We start from the raw sequence: 23,093 nt of genomic DNA on the forward strand, positions 1-23,093 counted from the left end.
TAGTCATTTTCTTAACTTAATCCAATATTGCTTACTAGAATAAATGGACCCAACCATAGCTTGATTAAAAGTGACGGTCTTTCCATATCCTTCAGTGAACCTGGGGTTAGAGTGAGGAAGTTGGAAAGGAGTTGAGCTCAATAACCTCTAAAGATCTTTCAAAACTTAAACATAGTTCTCTGACCTGTGGTCTGTAAAAATTATCCTATTTACCCATCTTGAGAAATGATCCCTCGTCATTTTTTCCCTTGATAGTTTTGTTCATGGATGCCAGGTCTAAAAAAATGTTATTGTTGGGGAGGGGGAAGAGAAGACAAAGAAAAGGAAAGGAGAAAAATTAGAAACTAGACTGCATTGAGCATTTGGGGGATAGCAGGGCTGAGTCTATAGATAGCACCATGAAGAGATGCGAAGCAGGTAAATGTGCTAGTGCTACTTATGATTTATATATGTATCACACCTCAAAACCCAGCAAAAATGAAATGTCTGTAGTAACCAAGTCTTTTTTTTGGATCAGTTTATTCTTAGAAAATTTTTATTTAAAAATTTTAAACAATTTAAGAGGTATATGTCTAGTTTCACAAACTAGATTCTTAAGATCCCCAGAAGTAGAGACTCTACCTTATACTTCTATATCTAGTTTATCACCTAATGTACACATACCACAGGCATTCAAAAACGCTTCTCGAATAAACTATATTTCAGTTAACTGAGCCTTTTGCTATGGTATCTTGAACTAGTCTAACACAGAAATCTCCTAATTCAATCTTCCAATTCATTTTATAAACACAGAAACTCAGGCTGAGATTAAATAACTCAGTTATATCTTTAAAAAAAAAGAAAAAAGGTGAAAACCAGAATCCATGCCCTTTGCCATCTAATCCAGTTTTCTGAACAACTAAAATTCTAGAAAGGAAGAGTTCACAGTGGTGTTCTAATAAGGGGAAAATGTAAGTTCTATTTTTAAAGAAAATTTAGTTTTGGTCCATAGTCATCTACTGCAGGAACATATTTAAAGTACCTATCACCAACTGTGTCAGAATGGAGTATGGTGCCCAATGTTTTGTCAGTGAAGTTCATGCTCACCTACCCACGGGTAATAAATGGAAGTCTTGTATAGATGTTTAAGTCCTAATCTTTCCTACTTCTTTTTTCCCCTCATTTTGCCTACTAACAGATTAAGACAGTCTATTCAGAGAATAACCAAACTACAGTAGTGTAAGGAAATTTCAAGACACAAAAACATTTGAAAGTAGTTTTTGTAAGGCTATCTTAAAGCCTGTCAAAAGCACTTAAGAATACTAGACATACCCTATACCAAAGTCCTTTTGTTCCAAAGGCTATTCTTCCAGGCATGCTCATTCTACTTTCTTCCTTCCCACCATTGGAGGTTGGTCAATAGTAGAATAATGTCTATTGGAAAGAGGACTGGGCACGAACTTAAACTATCTGGATTCAAGCCCAATATACTATACTTTATTGTTTTTTATGTAAGTTACTTAAAGTCTCTGAATCATAACTGCATCATTTGTAGATTTCAGGGATTAGACAGATGAGTTACTACTATGACATTCTGAAGTTAAAAGATCAGGCCCCCAGTTCCAATTATTAGTTTCCTCTGTTTGAAAAGAGATAACTTTTCAAGGACTCTGTTACCTACTCAGTTGTCATCATTCTGGCTCTCTCTTTGTGAGCCCTCTTTTTCCTGTCATTGGGCCATAGCTATCCCCTAACATTTTTTTAATAGTACAACCTTGAGACCTTAACTTCTTTGCCTTCTTTCTTAGGGACCTTGGTGTTTCCTTCTCCATCTAATTTGATCAGCACAACCTGGATATTCTTTTTTTCACCACTGCTGTTTGCCTTTGTTTTCTCTTCATAGCCCTTTCTAGTTGAGTTATGCCTCTCTTGGATTCCTGGAAAAATCAAATTAAGCTCCTCTCTAGCTCTTATGTTCCATTCTTGACTTCCATTTGCCTTGGACTCAGGTTCTGTGATTTACTTTATTATATTTCTATTCCTTCTCCATGATACACATTTGCATTTTAAGGAAGTCTGGTTTTACTTGCAGAATTCTTGTAAACTTCTCATTACAGATTTTTTTATACTTGTCTACATGTTCATGTTTGAGTGTAATACCTCAGGCTCACTCTTCCCCATTAGGGGTTCCTTCAATTCTCTAGCACTTGGAGAGAGGATATTTTAACATCAGTGTTTTAAGTTTTCATCTTTAACCTATATCCCAAGAGAATTAGAATTGGATTGTAAATTATTTGAGAACAGAGAACTTTCCATTTTTGTCTTTGTATCCCTGCATATCACACAGTACTACTATATAGTAAGTCTTTCATAAATAGTTATTGAATTAAAGCAACAGATTATAATGGCTATAACACCTAACTAAATTAATCATCCATATATGCTGATCATCGAAAAGGGTTAAGTGCTATTTTATTTGTAACCTATTAGTTTTAAAGCCAAATTACTAACTTCTCATAAAATTGTTTTTTTTCTAAGGATATATATACCTCATCTCCTTTCCTCTATTAAATACTATCACATCTACATAAAAGCAGCTGATGCTTATATGATGCTTTACAAATTAGTTGTCAAATATGATAAAAGAATTATTTAAGGATAAAATTCAAAGAACACAAAAACTTGGGAAGATTCAATATACCCTAATATGGAATGATTTTTTTTACTAAATATCAACCAGGAAAAACAGTTTACAGAGAAACAACCTAAAGTTATCAAATTCCCTGAATGACAAATTTATTTCTTAGCATTCTAAATGAGTCTGGACTTCCTTGGTATGAGAGACAGAATATAGCTGCTGAGTTTCTATATTAGTTAACTTTATAACTTTCTGCTAAATAATGGTAAGTTAACTTTTCCTTTATACAAATTATGGCTATTAGAGAATAAAAATCATTCTTGGTTTAATAGTTTCTAATACCCAACTATTATAATACCAAATATCATGAATACTCTATTTCCTGACTATGTCATTTTGATTCAATATTCTAGTGTAAAGAATTACCAATAAATATCACTTGTAATTACCAATTTCAACTAATAAGAGTAAAATAACCTTAACACTAAATAATGAACATAATTTGACTTTTTTATGATTCAGAAAAGTAGTTGAAGATCCTGTGCTATGTTGAATCTTCTTTATAAATTTCATCATCATCCTGATCCATTACAATGGCAGTCTGGCTTAAACCTATGATTATGACCAAACATATATGTACATGTGGATATAGGTAGAGACAATTTTCTGTAAGTTTAAATAGGTCTGACCATTTCCCACTTCTAATCAAACTCCAAAGCCCCTTCTGCCTCTAAGACAATTTTACTCCCATTTGTCATTTAAAGCTCTTTTCAATCTGACCCCTTCCTAACTTTCCAGTCTCTTACACAGTGCTCCCTACAATCTAGCCATAGTGATCTACTTGCTATTCCTCCCTCATAATATTTATCTTCTTTTTGCCTGTCTGCACTCCTTATGCCTGAATAGAGCATATTATTTGTTTCACTTCTGCCTCTTGAAATCCTTGATTTCTTTCAAGACTCAATTCAGCAGAAAGGTAGCTCAGTGGATTGATAGCTTAGAGATGGGAAGTCCTGGATTCAAATCTAACCTCAGATACTTCCTACTTGTGTGACCCTAGGCAAGTCACTTATCCCAATTGCCTTATCCTTACTGCTCTTCTGCCTTGTAACCAACAAACAGTTCTAAGAGAGAAGGTAACAGTTAAAAAAAAAAGACTCAATTCAGTATCACCTTCTACTGGAAGTCTCTCCTAGTGACTCCCTTTCAAGGTCACTTCCTCTCTGCTTTGTATGTGTTTTGTATAGACCTAATGTACATGCTTCTTCCCTTACTAAAACATAAGCTTTTTGAGAGCAAAAACTATTTCAATTTTGTCCTTGTATTCTCAGTGCTTAGCACTGTGCTTGGCACATAGCAGATAGTTAATAAAGGCAGATTAACTAATATTACACAATCCCTATCCTTAAAAAACTTTGCAATTATATTGAGGAATTGGGACTCATAGAATAACTAAGCTAAAATCTATGATAGAATAAAGTACAATCAGAAATCAGAAACGCAAAGAAAAAGTAGATTAATTTAAAGCTAGAAAGAACTTTGGGTATCATCTAATCCAACTTCTATTTTATATTGGAGGATATAGAGACAAATAGAGATCAAGTAACTTTCTTAAGGTCATAAGTGGGTTGTCAAAAAAGGAAAGAATCTATGGTGGCTGAAAATGGGGGTAATCATACTTGTACCACTGACCTGATCTGTCCCAAAATGAGACCCAAATGAGAATGCTGGCAAAACACAAAGCATTACAAAAGTTTGACATAATAACTACAAATAAAGTAACAACAAAAGCTTCTCTGATGTATATTAAGGTTTCTATAACATTAAAGGTATCTTAAAGAAAGAAGAAATGAGGAAATGTACCAACCCTCCTTCCCCTGGAGAAGTGTGAGACCAGGGATATGGAATGGTATACATGCCATAGATATGTTTCAGAGGTCTGACTACTCATTACATAAAACAAATCCTCTCTTATCGGTTGTTGTTTTTTTTCTTAAACCTTTACTTTCTGCCTTAGTATCAATTCTAGCAACAGCCAGGCAGTCAGAGTTAAGGGCTTGCCCATGATCATGCAGCTAGGAAATGTTTGAGACCAGATTTGAACCCAGGTACTCCCAACTACAGATCTGGAACCCTATCCACTCCCTACCTAGCTGACCCTTCTCTGTAAATTTTTATATCCAAGTTAACTCAAGTATATAAAGCTTTTATATCTGATAAGTATTTTCAATTTTTTTAAAAAGATGTTATTTTTAAAAACTCTTCTTTCCATTTTTAACAATGTGTAACACTATATATACAAGTTAACTCAAACCAGGTAACTGTACATAACCTCTCACTTTGTATTTTTTCCTCAGTCTGGACCTATGATTTCACACCTGGTATGGTAATTTCTCAGTGTAGGTCAGTGACTCATGTGTAACTTAGAATCTTAGGCAGTGGCCTAGGCAGATGCTATCATCATCGTGTTGTCCATGTAGCTCACGTCAGAAGCAGGACTTGAACCAAGCCTTCTATGCTCATATTAAAAAAAAAAAATTAGCATACTCTTTTCACATATATACATAGAACTTCACAAAATTTAAACATTTAAGAAAAAGTCAATCTGAATTCATGGTCTAAATTCTAAATATTTTTAAATGCATTTCACTAAGCATATGAGCTATTGTATCTTTGTTTCCTGTCAAAAGAAAATGTGAACCTTCTGAAACCTACAATCAAAAATAAAAAGCTGTGAAATTAACAATAGAAAATGGCCTTAACTCAATAGAATATATAGAGTATATCACTTCTCATCTGGTCTAGCCTCACAATGGCCTCCTAATTGGCCTCCTCCCAAATCTCCATACAAGATGCCAAAGTGAGGGTCCTCAAGTGCAATCCTGAACAAATCACTTCCTTGCTCAATTAGCTCAAGTAGCCCCTTATTACCTCTTATTATATGCAAATTCATCTGTTTGCCTTTAAAGCCTTCACAGCCAGGCCCTAACCTACCTTTCCAGCATTACAGATTAAACTCTCATGAATTCAGTAGCCCAACCAAATGCCATTCTTCCTGTTTCTCACATCACATATTATCTCCAATTTCCATGACTTTGCAAAGGTTCTCCCCATGCCTATAATGCATCCCCTCTCCTCATTTCCGAATGAATGAAAAAGTATGTATTAAGCACTTACAGAGTCAAGCACTGTGCAGAGCAGTAAGAATATAAATTTTTTTTAAAAGAAAGAAAAGAAATCCTCTGCCCTCAAGGAGCGAATTCTAACAAGGGAATGATCATTCATACAGAGGAAATGGCCAGGAAAGGAAGTATTTTGGGGTGGAAAGAAAGGAGGGATGGAACACACTACAGCAAGAAGTTAATAAAGCAACTTGACACACTTGATAAGATGTGAAGCTGAAGCAATGATCTGTTTGTAGAAAGAATGGACTAAGGGGCTAGTTTGTATGAGCAGTCACCAGGGACCATTAGACATGTTTTCTCTCAATAGAAAATAAGTTCTTTAAAGACAGACTGTTTCATTTCTGTTTTTGTATCCCTAGAGCCTAGGACAGTAATGGTAAACCTTTTAGAAGGGCTGGTAATGTGAAAAATGTCCTCAGACACCCATAGAGAGGGGGAAGAGAGCAGCTCCACCCTGCATCCATCCCTCTGGATTTCTAGTAGTAAGCTCTGTTGAACTCTGTGCTGGGGCAATGGCACGCATGCCCACAGAGGCTCTGAGTGCCCCCTCTGGCACACGTGCCATAGGTTTGCCACCATAGGTCTAGGATATAGTTGACACAATAAGTGCTTGTTGGTTAATTTTATTTCTAATCAATTAATATGTGGGAAAGAAGGTACAATTGAAACACACTGGTTCTAGAGTCAGAGGCCTTGGGTTCAAATATTGCCTCTGGTGTTTATTACCCGTGTGACCTTGAAACAAATCACTTTCCTATGCCAAATTTTCTTTATCTGTAACAGAGACTGGCAGGTCTCTGAGATCCCTTTATGATGTTAGATCTAAAATCCTAAGACATATTTTTGAAAAAAATTTATGACTTTTTAAAACTTCCAGTCTATAGGGTTTTATGAAAAGTATTTTATTTTTCCCTTTAAATTTGATCTTTTAAGATAATAGCCTTAACTTTGTATTTTTAGGATGCATCTTTCTATATACATTGAAACTGCAAGTAATGATCTCTCCCTGGGGGCTCACCATATTGGTACCAGACTTAGTAAAGGGACCCAAAGACTTTAATCTCCTGCAGTTCAGACCTAAGCAATCCAATAGCCTCAGCTTCCTTTAGAGCAAGTATTATAATCTCATGCTACTTTGCCCAGCCTCAGTATCTTTTCTGTGATCTTACAAGTTGCTCTGAGGAGTAGGCAACCAAATGATTTACTTGGAGTCACATAGCCAGTAGGTGTCAAAAAACAACTCTAATCCAAGGCTTAAAGGCAGACTCTCTAGCCACTTCAGATAAGAATGCCTCTTCAGGTAAGAATAATATCAATGTACCAAAATATCTCTAGCAACATTTTTTTTGTGGTTGCAGAAACCTGGAAATAAAATAAATGCTCATCATTTGGGAAGAGTTAATCTGTGGAACATGAATATAATGGAATATTACTAAATTTTAAGAAACCACAAATATGATGAATACAGAGAAGCTCACAAAGGGTTACATGATGCAAAAGGAAGTAGAAGAGCCAGGAAAATAATACATATGATGATTACAACAATAAAAATGGAAAGAATCACTGAAAAAAATCAAAACTGAATGTTATGAAATGATAAAGTTCAACGATCTAAGAACATACCTCCTCCACTACTTTTAGAAGTATAAGAAATGGCTCTCTGAAAGGAAGAGAGGGGAAGAATTTGGAGGGCAAATGGGAAATATAAAAACAAAAGATACAAATAAAAAATTATTATAAATATAAAAAATAAGAACAGAAGTCATATCTAAAAGGGTACTGAAGTACTTAAAAAGAAAGAAAATTAAATTCTCCCCTGCAATTGCCTTTACATCATTTATTTATTTATCAAGATAGACATAAAATTTGTAAGCTCTAATTATCACAAATCTGAAATGTTGAAAAAAAAATTTTTAATTCAAACCTGCACTCTAACCTCTGAACAGCATAAAATGTAATGTTTCTTTAAAACTTGAAGTACGAAATAATGATGTTTTAGTAGCAAAAAAAAGCATGTATTAGCATAGTTCTTCATCCTCATATAATCTTTTATAGATTTTTAAAAAGAAGAAGGGCTTTAATGACACCAAAGTATATAAGGCTTTTTTAGCTTTACCAAAATTTTAGACATAAATTTTTGTCTTTTAGAGTCAATTTTTTTTACCCCTGGAAGAATGACTTAATACATACATATTTGGGTTGCCTTCTTTCTGAAAATGAAGGATGTGAAGGAGAATTACTGATTCTACATAGTAGACAGTTCGTCCAGAAAATGCATTTCACTTTTTAGGGTTTTTTCAGTAGCAATATAACTAAAATGACTTTTACCAAATAAGAAAAAAAAAGCAACCCTATTTTTTGGTAGGGTAATGTGATTTTCAAAGAAACTGATAATGTATTTCATCAAAACTAAATGTAATTTTAAATCTCTTGCATTTAGAGCTTAGGAAAATAAATAAACCCACGTAGCTTCTTTAATCACTCTATTAAGCAATGGGGCAACTGTTTCAAACTTTATGCCACTCTAAATAAAGAGATATCAGCTTAATGACGTTTTATAAAATTAATTGCTAACTAGAATATTTAACCTTCTCCCTGAACTTACACAAAACTAATTCAAGTTACCATGGTGAAATAAATATCTTATAATTCCCCCAATAAGGTTCTCTGATATCAAAATTTATATATGCTTATGAACTTTATGAATATAGCTCAACTTTAAAATTGCATAACAGTATTTTATAGTTAATCTCTGTTTTGTTGTTGTTGAGTCATGCCAGTAGTCTCTGCTTCTTTAGGATCCTATTTGGGGTTTTCTCTGCAAAAATATTGGAGTTTTTTTCTCATTTCATTCTTGAGATTATTTTATGGATAAGAAACTGAAGCAAACAACATTAAGTGACTAGTCCAGGGTCACACAATTAAGCAAGTGTCTTGAGGCCACATTTGAACTCACAAAGATGAGTCTTCCTGACTTCAGGCCCAGCACTCTATCAACTCTGCTGCCCTAGTCTTGCTATAGTATAACATAAAATCTAAAGAGTTGGGGGGTGGGTGTGTTGGCCATGTCTAGTCATTCAGTTTAAATATCCCCCAAACACCAAAAACAACACTAAATGTCTTCTGTACCAATTGAGAGGCAAAGCACAAAAATCTGAAAATACTTGTTATCGTGGATTTGACCAACATAAGACAGCTATGCTATAAGCTGTGTGTCTAGTAGTATGGGTTGGGATTTTTTTCTGTGGGGGAGGGGAGAGAGAAAGGAGTTGAGTGGAAAATGTAGCATACAATGATCCTCTGGAACAAAAACAATAATTTGCCAGGTGAAACTGCCTATATACAATTAAACTGACCTACCTATAATAGACATTGTTGCCATTATTTCAATAGAGAACCTATAAGAAATTAATTAAGAGACAATCTTCTAGGGAAATTCAATTACATATGGCTGCATTTGATACAAGAAAACTTCAGTAATTTACTTTTCTTCCCCATATAGCTAAGAACCTTCAGAAGGATAAACATTAAATAGGTATTTTAACCAGGAACACAATCAAGAAAACATTAACAAAAGCATGGAGAATACTAAGTGGAATTAAACAATAATGCCAAGTTATCTATATTAGTAGGATTCAGATAAGTAAAAAAGTAAATGCCGATTCATAAGATCAGGGCTCCAAAGGAAAAAGAAGCCTGGACAATATCCCTAGAACTTAAGAGAAAGGTTTTATATGTTAGTGAGCAAAGGAGAAAAAGATGTGTAGTGGATATATGGATATGAATATGAAAAACACCTATACATATGTACATGTGTATACACATACATAGTCATATAAAAGATTAATGGTATAATGTTTAAAGAGGGAGGAAGTTGACCCTGGGCAAGTCACTTGACCCCCATTGCCTAGCTCTTACCACTCTTCTGCCTTGAAACCAATATACAGTATTGATTCCAAGACGGAAGGTAAGGGTTTTATAAAAAAGAAAAAAAAGAAAATCTCAACTACAATCATTTGTTATGATACTTAATAAGACAAAAAACCCAACATGTTCTGATCATCTCACTGACTGCTACTGAATCTGCTTTTTACCCTTTAACCTTAACTACATAATCATGGAGTATAAAGCTGTTATCTCATGGACTTTGTCTGATAATCGGTATATATAAACTACTCAATTTTTCTATTCCCATCACTTGACAACTTTTAGCTAAGGATTAAGATCAAATTATATGAATGCTTTTAGTGATGATGTGGCAAGAAAAATAGGTGTCCAATAGATGTCAGTGTAATAACACATTAACTGATAAGATTACTCCATATGGATAATAGCTACAATCCATATTTTTTTAAGGTATACCCAATTAAATGTAAACTTCCCTAATTTCAAAATGGCTTGAGCAGACATATTATCCAAGAATAAAGTTAGAAATAAATTGTACCCATGGTTTTCTTCATTATGTTGTAGAACACCCCACCCTGTTGGAACAAGTGAGGAAGTCCTTTCGCATGAGACCAGATATCTTCTCCTGTAGAACAAAAATAGATCTGCAGTCAATATTGATATCAAAGCACATAGTACTTGCTAGAATTCATTTTATTATCTGATCTAGAACAACAAAAACAATGGTTTTTAAATGGCTTTATGATGAAACCACTTTGTCTATTCACAGCTAAGGAAAATGATCACTTGAGCCTAGATGAATTCTACGGTCCCTTACAGCTCTAATATTCAAAACAAAGGATTCTCCTTATAATAGTCCTAAGATGTATTATGTAATGTATTATTATCCCCATTTTATCCATGAGGAAACTGAGGTTCCAAGCTGATTTGTCTACTAATAAGTGTGAAAACTGATAGCTCAAACTGATAAACTATAAAGCCCCACATAAATGTGAGCTACTCTTATTAACTATTGTTTGAAATAAATGGGCCAAAAAACAAAGACAATTACTTCTTTCATAACCTTCCCCAGCAAAACTTGCATTGTACTACACAAAGCTTTTACTCATGGCTCTATTTCTATTCCTTTTCTGATTATTCTTTCTCCATTTCCACTCCATACATGAACTATTACTCCCTCCTCATTGCCAACTCCTGACTTTCCTGACTTCCTTCGAGTCCCAGCTAAAATCCCACCTTCTACAAGAAGGCTTTCCTAATCACCCTTAGTTCTAGTACCTTCCCTCAACTGATTATTTCCTAAAACACCACTTTGTACATTGACACATAGTAGGTGCCTAATAAATGTTTACTGATTATATAATTTGTTTACACATAGCCTCCCCCCATTAGGTTGGGAGCTCCTCAATGACAGGGGCTGTCTTCTGTCTGTCTTTGTATCTTCAGCACTTAGTACAGCGTCTGAAACAAAGGAGTGACTTAATAAATGTTTAATGACTAAATGATTACTTCAGCCTTTACTGAAGACTTTAATAGGCCCTATATGTTCAACACCATCTCTTTTCCCACTTGCTAATATTTCTTTCCCCTTTCTATTGCAAATCTCATGTTCAGAACTAATTCTCCAATTCCACTAAAAAATTTGCCAAATATAAGTGATATGGAAGAAAAAGTGAAAATAGAGAACACAAAGCAGGAAAAACAGGGATGATGGTTCTTGGCTAAAACCTATTCCTAACCCCAAGGTACCCATACTTTGAAATTAATTCCCATTTCCAATACTCACATGCTCTGGCTCTTGACTCCAAACCCCAGCTGGAATTATAATTTTTTTTCCTTGTCCATTCTTACTTTGTTTATCTGTCTCAATTTTAACCTCTTGCATCTACCAGGTATAAATATGATTAGAAAATTAGCAACTGGATTTTTCAGTCAATTACCTAACAACCATCGTGCCATTTTAGTGATGAGACAGAATGGCATAGTTAAAATGCTGGATATGAATCAAATGACCTGGGTTTTAATCGTAGAACTGCTTCTTAATATTGCTCATCTTGGTAAAGCACTATACCTTCCTGGGCTTAATTTATTCTGTTTGTAAAATGAGAGCAATATACTAAATGGTCTCTATGATCCCTTTTCAGTTCTAAATCTACCATCCTAAGATCCCACCATTTGTTTTTTTTTAATTGAAGATACAGCACAACCCACAGCACTAGCATGTCAAGTTCTAACTCTTGCTTAGATGAGGAGTGTGTCCTGAATAGTGATTAAAAAAATGGTCAAGGATTTAAACCTGGCTGCTACTTCATAAAGTGAATACTGTAATTGAGATTTGACTATGAAGTTTGAGATCACAAATTAACACAAAATAAAAATGTTAACTATTTTGTGAAATTTAGTGATTAAAATGTACATTCTCTAAAACTCACCAAAAAATGAAGATAGCTATGAACTGAAGAATCTGTAACCATGAAAAAAATAGTCAAAATGCAAACTTCCACTGAAAATCTATTTCACTACAAAAGATTTCACTGATGAATTAAATGAAGGAGCTATTGCCATCTATTCTCTCATTTCCATTCTCTAACAGATTACTTCATTAAAATAGCTCCCAGGAATCACCTGCTTGATTCTCCTTAGTCTAACACACTTTTCAAGCACATCTACTCTATGCAATAAATGTTTAAGTTCATGACTTCAGAACATATGCTTCCATGTGGAACATAAAAAAATACAGCACTGTACAAATGCATCTCAAGTTCAATACAAACACTGTAAAATGAGGTTTTATACAAAGTTATGAATGCTTCCCTGTTATGAGTCCATAGTACATAACAGGTCCAAGGTAAGAAGGTGAAATATCATGAGGTAAAAAAGCATCATTTCAATTTTACAAAATTGTCTTTCACCCAACATTTTAAAGAAAAATCAGAGATACAGTGATCATATTTAGACCCAAATACATCTATAGTATTGTCAACACTGGCTTTATAACTTGCCTGGGTGCATCCAATTTCAAGGGGTTTTAAGAATCTGGGAAACATACTACTAAATTAACAAAATCACTTAAAATCCATACTGCTCTTTTGGGGGCTAAGGTGGAATTAGGAAGTGGTTTCAAAACCAAAACACAGGAATATCTCTCCATTCCTAAAATCATTGAAATGGAAACACACAAAACACCATTTATACAACTCTAAAATAAATTCTCCTCTTTCACCTAAATCGTTGTAGTCACTTTAAATGGGAAAAAAAAACCGTGATAGTAAGAAAACTGAATTAATACAAGAACAAGTGCAGCTAGGGTAGCACAGTGGATACAGCGCCAAGCCTGGAGTAAGAAGGACCTGAATTCAAATCTGGCCTCAGATACTTCATAACTGTATGACCCTGGACAAGTAACTTAACCCCCATTGCCTAGTCCTTCTGCTCTTCTGTCTTAGGAATGATACTAAGACAGATACAGGTTAAAAATAGCAATAATAAAAGTCAGTGAAATTAATCCAATACTACAGGCTTAATTATCACATTAAGCAAAATTTGGATTTAGAAGACATTTTAATACTACAGAGGCAACAATATTAAAGATGCACAATTTACCTGGCCATTTAAAGACCAAAAGATAACTTGCAGAAAGATATTAATTTCACTAATATTCAGTACTATGAAGATATGGGCTATCCCATAAGAGATGACATTTTTCGGAAAAAATCCTGAGTTTTTTGGTTGTTTTTTAAATTAAACACTCAGTTCTATATAGAAGAAGGCTAGCCAATGACCAATATCAGTCATAGGGAAGATGTACTTGAGAGAATTGCTTTTCTGATGTAGATCTGATGAATCTGATATATAAATATTCTGAACCAAAATATCCATATAAAACAATGCCACAAGTCTCTGGCTTTTAATGGTCAATTTTTTTAAGATGCTATATAAGTCACTGTTTTAATATCTATTCTTCTTTTTTTAAAACATGTTTTTCAAAATTATATATTATTGATATTTGGCAGTTTTACTATTTTTCTACATGGTAAAGTGTGCTAACCTCTAAGTGATACAAACTGAATCACTTACAACAAAGGATGAAAATAAAATGAAGTATAATAGTAAAGTACTGAAAGCATATAAGGTACTTTCTTAATTTTATCACCAGCTTTATTCAGATGTGGTCATTTAAGAAACAAAACATCCTTCACACTTTGCTCCATTCTGAGTTCCATCACTTTATAGCCTCTTCAACCCAGGCACCAAGGGTTCTCCTTTCTTGGCCAAATAGATACTCAAAACAAACATAGAATTTTAAAAATGGAAGGGACCTTAGATATCTAGTCCAAGTGCTTCATTTTACAGGTGAGAAAATTTGAGACCCAGAGAAGTTGTGACATCTGAGGCTACAAGCAAAGTTAGAATTAGAATTCAAAATTATAAACAACACACTTTTAAAATGCCATATTTTATCAGTATCTTATATTACATTTAAATAGTTATAGTAAATGGACTAAGTTAAGCAGAAAGAATACTGCTTTTGGAGTCAAAAGATTTGGGTTCAAATTCTGACTCTGCCACTTACAACTATAACTTTCAGCAAATTACTTACCCTGTCTGGGCCTCAGTTTCCTCATATGTAAAAATTAGGAAGTGTGGAATAAATAACCTTTCAAATCCTTTTCAGTTACAAGTCTACAAAGTTCAGTGTCTATACTTAGTACTGAAAAGAAAACATCCATAGAAGGGGATATTTATAAACAATAATACCATGTTAAACATTTGGTTTATGTAAACCAAAAAAATGTTTTAAAGAGATTTGGCTCTAACTCAAACATTTAGTACTTCCCTTCAAGTTCATTAAAATGGAACATCACAAACTTGAAAGAGAGGGACAAACTAAGACAAAGTGTTTGCCTAAGCAATTTTATAATATCATAGGTTGGTTTATAGAAGAGTTTGGACTAGAATTTAAATTTCCTAAATACCTTTTCACTAAACTAATGCATTAAAAGATTTTAGTTCCCATAACTATTGGAATCCCAAAATTCATAATCCAGGAAGAAATCAAGAGTCTTTACTGAAGAAAGTAAAGAAACACTGACATTTAGTAGCACTTTGATGAATTGAACCACTTTTGATGCTATCCTTGTGAAAATCAGAAATCTTTCAAGAAAAAAAAAAACAGGAACTACTAATATTTACATTTGTGTTCTTTATATCATATCACCATGTAGTGTGATCAAATTATTAAGTGTAACAAAAATACAAGAATAGTCTAAATGCGGCAACATTTCATTGCAATATAACAAACCTTCCTTTTCAAACTAGCTAGAATTCAAAATTATTATCCAAAGCTTTAAATTCCATTTCACTGGTAACAAGACTGTTTTCATTAATTTTAGTTGCATCATCAAAAGGAGAGTCACACTCATTCTCCCTAATATACTTCAAAAACAACCCTATTTATTTACTACCTATTTCTTTATCCCTATGGCACTTCATTACAATCAAATCCAGAGGCCAATGAAGACACTTAAAGCAACTACAAAAAGATGTGAACAGGGTGTAAGAGTAGGAGGTAAGAACAGAAAAAGGAGTTAAGACAACACCAGCATTGAATTAAGTGGGGGTGGGGTGGAAATATCAACACCAGAAACTGCAATTCATCAGACAGGAAGTCCTGAATCACCTGACCTAAACACAGGAAAACAAAATAAATTTAAACAAAAATTAAAGGAGGAAAGGTGGGTAGACTCAATTCAACTGCCAGCTAAGCCTGGGGAAGAAAATAAAAGGCCAGACATGGTATTTTAAAAACACTACAGGTATAAATTATGTTGTTCTAAGGAATTTTAGGACAGCAAAAGCACATCTTTGCAATCTGGCATATTTACCCAGGCATGTCAAAAACCTAAAGCAAGCCATTTCCTACTAGGATGTATGATCAGATTTTCGCAGGCCTTAAGAATCAAAGGAGGAAAATACTTTCTTCATTTTACAGAGAAGATAAATGCTATATAAAGTAAATTGGCCTTACCCATTAATGTTGCCAGAAGACACAAGGAGTACATTTCCTTGTCAGTCTGCTCCTGAAGTTCCTTAGAAGATATTTTGCTAGTAACAGCAATATCTTCATGTTTCACAGTGTGTGCTGAGTGTGCTGCACCAGGCTGACCACCTTCTTCTTTACCTTTTAGAATTTCTATGGTTATTCTGTCACCATGTTGTAAGGGCACAGGCTCCTTTTCCATTCCAGCTTTGGGGGGCATTAGCTCTTTAGGAGGAAAACCATATCGAATACATTGTAAATATGGAGGAATATCAAATTCTCTGGCTATGCTTTCCTGAAGTTCAAAATAGGTTGTTGAGGGTTTGAGTGTAAGCATGGACTGCCGCCCATCATTTGTTGTTATACGGATTTTCTTCTCCTTAGTAGATACAGGTGAATAAGGAGCCTTGGTAGGTGTAGCAGGAGCAGAAGATGGGCCATCACGAATGATGCTTGGGGAAACAGTCCTTGGCTGGGCTTTTTGTTCTTGTTTTAACTTCTCAGTTTTCCGTTTCTGCATTATAGAAGCTTGTTCCGTAATGTTTTGTTGAATAGTTCTTTCAGTTTTGCTCATATTTAATTCCTCCTTGTGCAAAGTTTTTGTTTTCTGCCCAGTAAGAATAATTTTAGTTGGAAGTTGAGATTCCAAATCTTGCCCATGTTGTACATCCTCAACTCTCTGGACATGAGCACCATCTATATTTACAGGAGTATAGTCATCAGGATTCTTTTTGGCTGTCTGATGTAATATAGTGTGGACAACTTTCTGAACTAAGATTTCACTCCCAAATTCACCAGGGAAATGTTTGGTAACAAGTTTCATTGCAACGTCATAAACATTGCTATTCAAAGACACATCACTTTCATACTGGAACCAATACACTGTTTCCCTGACCACTCTTCCACTCCATTCCAAAGTAATAGGAAAAGCCTCAGGGAGATTGTCATATTCTTTACCTTCCCAATAATGTTTGAATCCGCAACCACATTTACCACCAGTGGACCTGGTATTAGTTCTGTCCCCATCCAAATACACAACAGAACCATCACCTCTTACTCTTCGCACTGATGTGCCATGGCACCAATTACAAGCTGTTAAATTACTCAAACTGTAGTCTGGGATCAGAACATCCTTCCCTGCATCATATGAGCATACCAGATTGTTCAAAGGGAAGCTATAATTTTTGTCAGGCCTCAGCTGTCCATGGGTACTTTTGGCCAGGTTGTACAGTTTCCCTCCTGGAGTCAACCACTCAGTAGGGACATGAAGTTCTGAAAGGGCACCACAGATCAAACACTTGTGAAGGCGATTATCCATCACTGCTTTTTTAGCAGCTGCCGTTACTTCTTCAGGTTGAACTCCTATTACCCCAGTTCTCCTATAGAAATATTGATGAACATCTGCAACTAAACTAGGATGAATACCATGTTTGTCCATGAAGACTTCCTCCATAGCAGCCACAAGTCTTAATAAGTATTTGTCCTGCAAACTCCTGTCTCCTCCAATCACACACCCACCATCCTCCTCAAGTTTAATATACTTTTTAATGAGGTCCTGAGGCACTCCCCATGCTTTAGGAAGTAGCTTCATGGGCAGTTTGGGTAAAGCAGCCCCTTTTATACCAACCAAAGGAATATAGTGGTTTCGCCCAGAACTACTCCATGCGATGCAGATTGGTTTGTTCAGATGGCCATCTCTACCAGTGCACTTCTCTGCTGGGATGAGCCCGGGAAGAAAAGTGGCAGAATAGTCTCCAGAGCTTCTCATGCCACTGAGGGAATCCAGGAGAATAATGGGCCGGTGTAGCACATTGGCAAGGCCAAAAATATGAATGTTCCTCAATCCCAAGGGGACACCCTCAGGTGGCACAAAAAGGGGGTCACATTCGTTAATAATGTCCTCCCACTCGGCAGCATCAATGAAGTCGTGAAAGAGGGCTTGATATCGAGCCAGGTGCTGCTGAAAGTGCTGCTTAAGATTCTCTCTCAACGCATGCCAGAATAGCTCCCGGCCCACTAGAGCCCGGGACACAGCATGCACCAAGCAGTGACCATCCCCATCTACATGCACTGGAATCAAGCACTCCTGACTCCGGTTGGCCCTCTTAATGTCCTCGAGGGTGTCATGCAAGTAGAGCAGACTTCCAGAGCGGTCCTTGCCATAACCCACAGTGTTGACATGCTCGGGCTCAATGAGAAAGGCGCGGTCGCCCAACAGGGCGCAGTCAAACAACTCGCCCTGATTCATGTCTCGGAGCAGCTTGGCCCTGCCCGTCTGCTTGTCCATCCCATATCGGGCCAGAATGGGAGACAGCAATTTGCAATGGTAGTTGGAAAGGCCCAGCACCTTCACCAGCTCTGTGTTCTTCTTGGGGGCCCCCGTCACCCCGAGCAGCGCGTTCCGCAGCAGGTTGTGCAGGACCACGTCCGGGTCGGTCACCTCCTCCACCCCCAGCAGCTGGTGCTGCTCGTGCCGCTGCCCGCACTCCGTGCACTCGATGCTGGCCGAGCCAGAGGCCGGGAAGAACAAACGCGCCTGGCACTTCGGGTCTGGGCAGTTCCCGGACAGGATGCGTCGGTCTTTCCGCTTCGCGAGCCCCCCCTGAGCCGCCGCAGCAGCAGCAGCGGCCGCCGCCGGCGCCTCGGGGGGGGGAGGAGGAGGAGGAGGGGGAGGCGGTGGCGGCGGCGGCTGAGACATCGCTCTCCGCTCTCGGGTCTCGCTCCGCGCCCCGGGCGACCCCTCAAAGGCTCATAGCCCCGATCCCCACCGGCCCCGAACAGTCCGGCCCAGGCCCCGGCTCGCCTGACGGGGGACTCGCTCTCCTCTCTCTATCAGCCCTACCACCGACACCTAAGTGAAGGCGGAAGCGCTGGCCGCCGCTTCTCTTATTGCTTCTTCACTGTCGTAGCCGTTGCCCCGAACGTAACGGCCTCCACCCTACCCCGCACACTCTCACTCACACACTCTCTCTCCCTACCCCTCTCACACACAGACATACACACACGCCCTCCCGAGGAGAACGCGCAGGCGCGGCCTTCGCTCTGCCCCCTGGGAATTAGAGTCTCCTAGCTTGTGCGTCTGACCTCGGGATAATGAACGCTTGGGCCGGGTCAGGACTACGAGTGCCGTGAGGCAGTGCGGCTCAGGGCCCCAGCAGAGGAAGAAGAGGAAGGGGAAAGTAAAGAACTATGGTAATACAGAGGGGAAAACAAGATGGTTCGCTTTGCCTGCCGGGAGTTGTAGTCTCGAGCTGCTCCTTGGCCCGCCTGAAGGCTCAACCCTGAGCCACTGGGGAAACCACATTTCCTAGGTTACCCTACGATGGTACCTGTTGCACTTCCCTGCCGCTTCGCAGTATTGGGAGAAGGAAGGGTGCCGGTGAGGACCTGGTGTTGTCTACGGGGGAATGGAAAGCAAACTGCTAGCACCTTTGAGTGGATGGATGGGTTGATGGAAGTAGAGACAGTTCTTGGGAAAAGAGCATCCAGGGAAGTATTGGGCTGGGGAAGTTGGCAGGAGGTGAGGACCAATGGGCATTGACCGGGGGAGGGGACAGAAAGGAAAGGTTCGGGATTCCCCATGGGCGCAGGGGATTCCTCCCAGGGTCTTTCCAGCCTCGGCTAGACGCTAGAGGCAGCCTATCTAGGACTGTCACTCCCGGGAAATGTTCAGTTTCTCTTTTCCGATTCATATTTGCAGCTCACCACATAAAGGTCAAGAGAGCTGAGTCATCTAGGGCCAGGGAAGGCGTGGGCTGCCAGAGGAAAGGGGGGGGGGGGGGGCATCTGGGGCCACCACCTGCTTCTGCGAAGAACGCAGAGAATCTTACTGACAACAATCAGAGCCTGTTATGCCTCTGTCTCCAGGTGGAGTGTTTGTTTACCTTTCAAGAGTTATTTTTATGACTTGCCATTAACCTGGACTGCCAAACCTAATCCTGCCACGTTCCCCCTCCCCTCTTGCAGTTTGATGTCTGATGGATGTTGATAAGGTTCTCTCTCTCTCTCTCTCTCTCTGTCTCTGTCTCTCTCTGTCTCTCTCTCTCTCTCTCTCTCTCTCTCTCTCTCTCTCTCTCTCTCTCTCTCTCTCTTTCTCTGTCTCTCTGTCTCTGTCTCTCTCTGTCTCTCTCTCTCTCTGTCTCTCTCTCTCTCTCTTTCTCTCTGTGTGTGTGTGTCTCTCTCTGTCTCTCTCTGTGTCTCTTTCCTCTCTCTTTCCCTCTCTCTCATATATACATACATATATACACACATATACACGAACACACTTAATCCTACCATTTCACCCTCCTGCTCTTCCATCCTAAAGAACTTAGATAGATCGATAGATAATGTGTGTATGCGTTTGTATATATACACATATACATATAAACACACATATATACATATACACATACAAACTGTTCTGTCATCAGCACTCCACTTTTCTGGAACAAAGTTTATTTTCATGGAAATGCTGATGTTGCTTTCTGGAGACTTAGATAAACTGCCTGAACATTTCTGTAAGACTTGGCACAAAATATAATCAGAAAGTACTGAGTTTGAGGTCATGTGAGCTTCAGAGGCTGCCAAGGAAACTGCCCATCCTATTAGCTGCTTTGATGGGAGTCACATGAATATTATGAAATGAATGCTCTGGAAAGCAGTTAGTTGTTCCCCCACCAGGATCTTGATGTTGACTCACTTCCAATAGCTGCCAACTAATTTAGCTGAAAAGAAAAATGCCTTGTAGATTACGAAAGTAAAATGATCCCTGTTGTCTCTTAACTGTTCCTCTTTTTTTAATCTTGTAATCTTTTTTTTAATACAGTTATACTATGTCACTTATCTTCATGGTTAATTTTCAAATACAAGCATTTGGAGTAATCATATTAATGACTCCATAGCAAAATTTTGCCATGTTAATAAATCCTTCCAAAACTAATTGCTAGGAATTAATTCACTCTGTATTTTTTACAGTAAGGATATCTCTCTCACAATCATTTGCACATAGTAAAGCATTTACTAAATGCTTATTAAATTTATGGTTCAGTTCGGAGAAAGTTGGTTCTAAAAATTTGTAGTTATACATATATATTTTTAAAGCATCACAGTAGTATATACAGTAAAATGATTGCTGATATGTAATCAAATGATAATAATGAACATGTAGCATTTTAAGACTCTAAAAGTACTTTGCATATATCATCTTTTTTAACAAAATATTAGGTAAGCAGTGAAGTTGACTAAAAAGTGGACAAAGGGGGTTATAATATAACAAGCTTTCAAGAGAAATGTGAAACTATTTTTTGTTTAAAGAGGAATTTAAAAAGTTAACTACAGTTGTCTAAAATGTACTGTTTTCAAGGTTATATATTATACATATGATTATAATAGATAATGTATATTTTTATACATACAATATTGAATATTTTCCTATATACTTATAACATACAATACCATATATACTATACAAAATCATGTGTATATAATATGCAATCTTGATTATATATATTCAATATCATTTATGAATATTAACATATACTATTGTACATATACATATAATATACAAACTTGGAAAATATCACTTTTGGATCATCATATTTTATCTTTTTTTTTTAAACCCTTACCTTCCGTGTTGGAGTCAATACTGTGTATTGGTTCCAAGGCAGAAGAGCTGTAAGGGCTAAGCAATGGGGGTTAAGTGACTTGCCCAGGGTAACACAACTAGGAAGTGTCTGAGGCCAGATTTGAAACTAGGACCTCCCATCTCTAGGCCTAGCTCTCAATCCACTGAGGTACCCAGCTGCCCCCTTGTCTTTTTTTTAAATAACATTAAAAAAATTTTTTTAAACCCTTATCTTCTGTTTAAGCAAATGAGGTAAGGTGATTTGCCCAGGGTCACTCAGCTAGGAAGTGTCTAAGGCTAGATTTGAACCCAGATTCTCCCAACTCTAGACCTGGTTCTCTATCCACTATACTACCTATCTACTTCAACACATTGCTCTTGAGAGAATATTTAATATTAAAGTCTTCTTTGACACTTTTAATCAGCTTTATTATTTGCCTAAATCCCTAAAGCACTAGAATATCCAACTTTTATTTAGTACCTTTTCCTAAATTCCATTACATGAATCAACAGAAACGTTCACAGCATCTTAGATAATGTCATATCTTATTCACATCATCCAAGAACCTCATAGTTGAGAGAACTTTAAGAAGCCATCATCCCTGTTCTTTAAACAGGAAAGCTAAGCTAAAATAGTATTTCAGTATTTCAAGCAATCTCTTTTTCATTCAGCACAACACATTTTTTTTTTAAATTTCCAGCATACATATGTATATATGTATGATCAGGAACCTAACCACAGAAATAATAGAAGTAACTTGAGCCAGGTAAGTAAGTTCTAATCTGGAATTGCACCCAAAAATGCTTCTTGGAGGAAGTATGTTCTAAAAGAAGATAAAAGTTCTTAGTGAAAATAAATTGTATAGTGTGTTCTACAAGGAAGAGATGCCAGGTAAAACAAGTTAATTAAGAACAGATTGGGCCCTAAGGGAATGCAATCCTCTCTGTCTCCTCTGCCCTCCCTCCCCCATAAATAGTTCCAGTAGAAATAGTCTTGGTTTGCACCCCTGATCTAAGGGGCAATCTAGTCCAGTCAGCCAGTGCTGCTGCCAGGCTGAGGTCAGAGTGGCTTTGCCATAGTGACCAGGCTAGAGCACCACCTAGTCACCTTGGCCCTGAGCAAGGCAGCTATTTGATCAGAAGAAGAAAGGAAGAAAAGATATCAGCAAGATACATTTTTGAGTCTTAGAATCAGAGGAAATGCTGTTTTTCCCATCTAGGGGTGAGGTAGGGAGCTTTGGGATCAGGGAGAGGGCATAATCTATGTGGAGGATATCTATCCTTATAAATCTCATGACACTCTTTGTACCTGTCTTTTTAAAAATTAGGTATCTACATGTTTTTTTAGTTTTTCTCCGGATTGTGAGTTCCTCAAGGACAGTGGGTATTCTTCTTCTAACATTGACCTTACACAGAGATGCTGGACAAATTTTTTTTTTAACCCTTACCTTCTGTCTTAGAATCAGGAGTGTTGGTTCCAAGGTAGAAGCCTTAGAAGCTCTTACAGCTGGGCCTTTGGGATAAGTGACTTGCCCAGGGTCCCACAGTTCAGTACTTTTGAGGCTTCATTTGAACCCAGAACCTTCCATATCCAGGCCTGACTCTATCTATTCTGGTACCTAGCTGCCCCAAAGGATGTTTTTTTTTCATAATTCATGTTGGCAAATAACAGTTTATAATTTTCTTTTTCTTTTCTTGGGTTCCTTTAAGGACTTTCAAGATTGAAACCCCAGGTTCTTT

The 23,093-nt window shown here is 37.3% G+C and overlaps 1 protein-coding gene across 2 annotated transcripts in view; it reads right to left on the bottom strand.

Annotated features, from left to right (window-relative positions):
• The window catches only part of VCPIP1 (valosin containing protein interacting protein 1), a 38,513-nt gene extending 19,645 nt beyond the window's left edge, over positions 1 to 18,868 (bottom strand). The window contains exons 1-2 of one of the 2 annotated variants that reach the window (XM_001378967.5): positions 15,737 to 18,868; positions 10,247 to 10,333 (exon numbers count right to left, since the gene is read on the bottom strand). In XM_001378967.5, coding sequence (XP_001379004.2) covers positions 10,247 to 10,333; positions 15,737 to 18,446 — 2,797 coding nt within the window. In that variant the 5' untranslated portion in view covers positions 18,447 to 18,868. The remainder of the gene's footprint in view (positions 1 to 10,246; positions 10,334 to 15,736) is intronic. The other variant, XM_007487034.3, reaches the window with a different exon arrangement.
• Positions 18,869 to 23,093: the final 4,225 nt, after the last annotated feature.

Source organism: Monodelphis domestica, chromosome 3 (assembly GCF_027887165.1).
Source record: "Monodelphis domestica isolate mMonDom1 chromosome 3, mMonDom1.pri, whole genome shotgun sequence".
Taxonomy (NCBI): Eukaryota; Metazoa; Chordata; class Mammalia; order Didelphimorphia; family Didelphidae; genus Monodelphis; species Monodelphis domestica.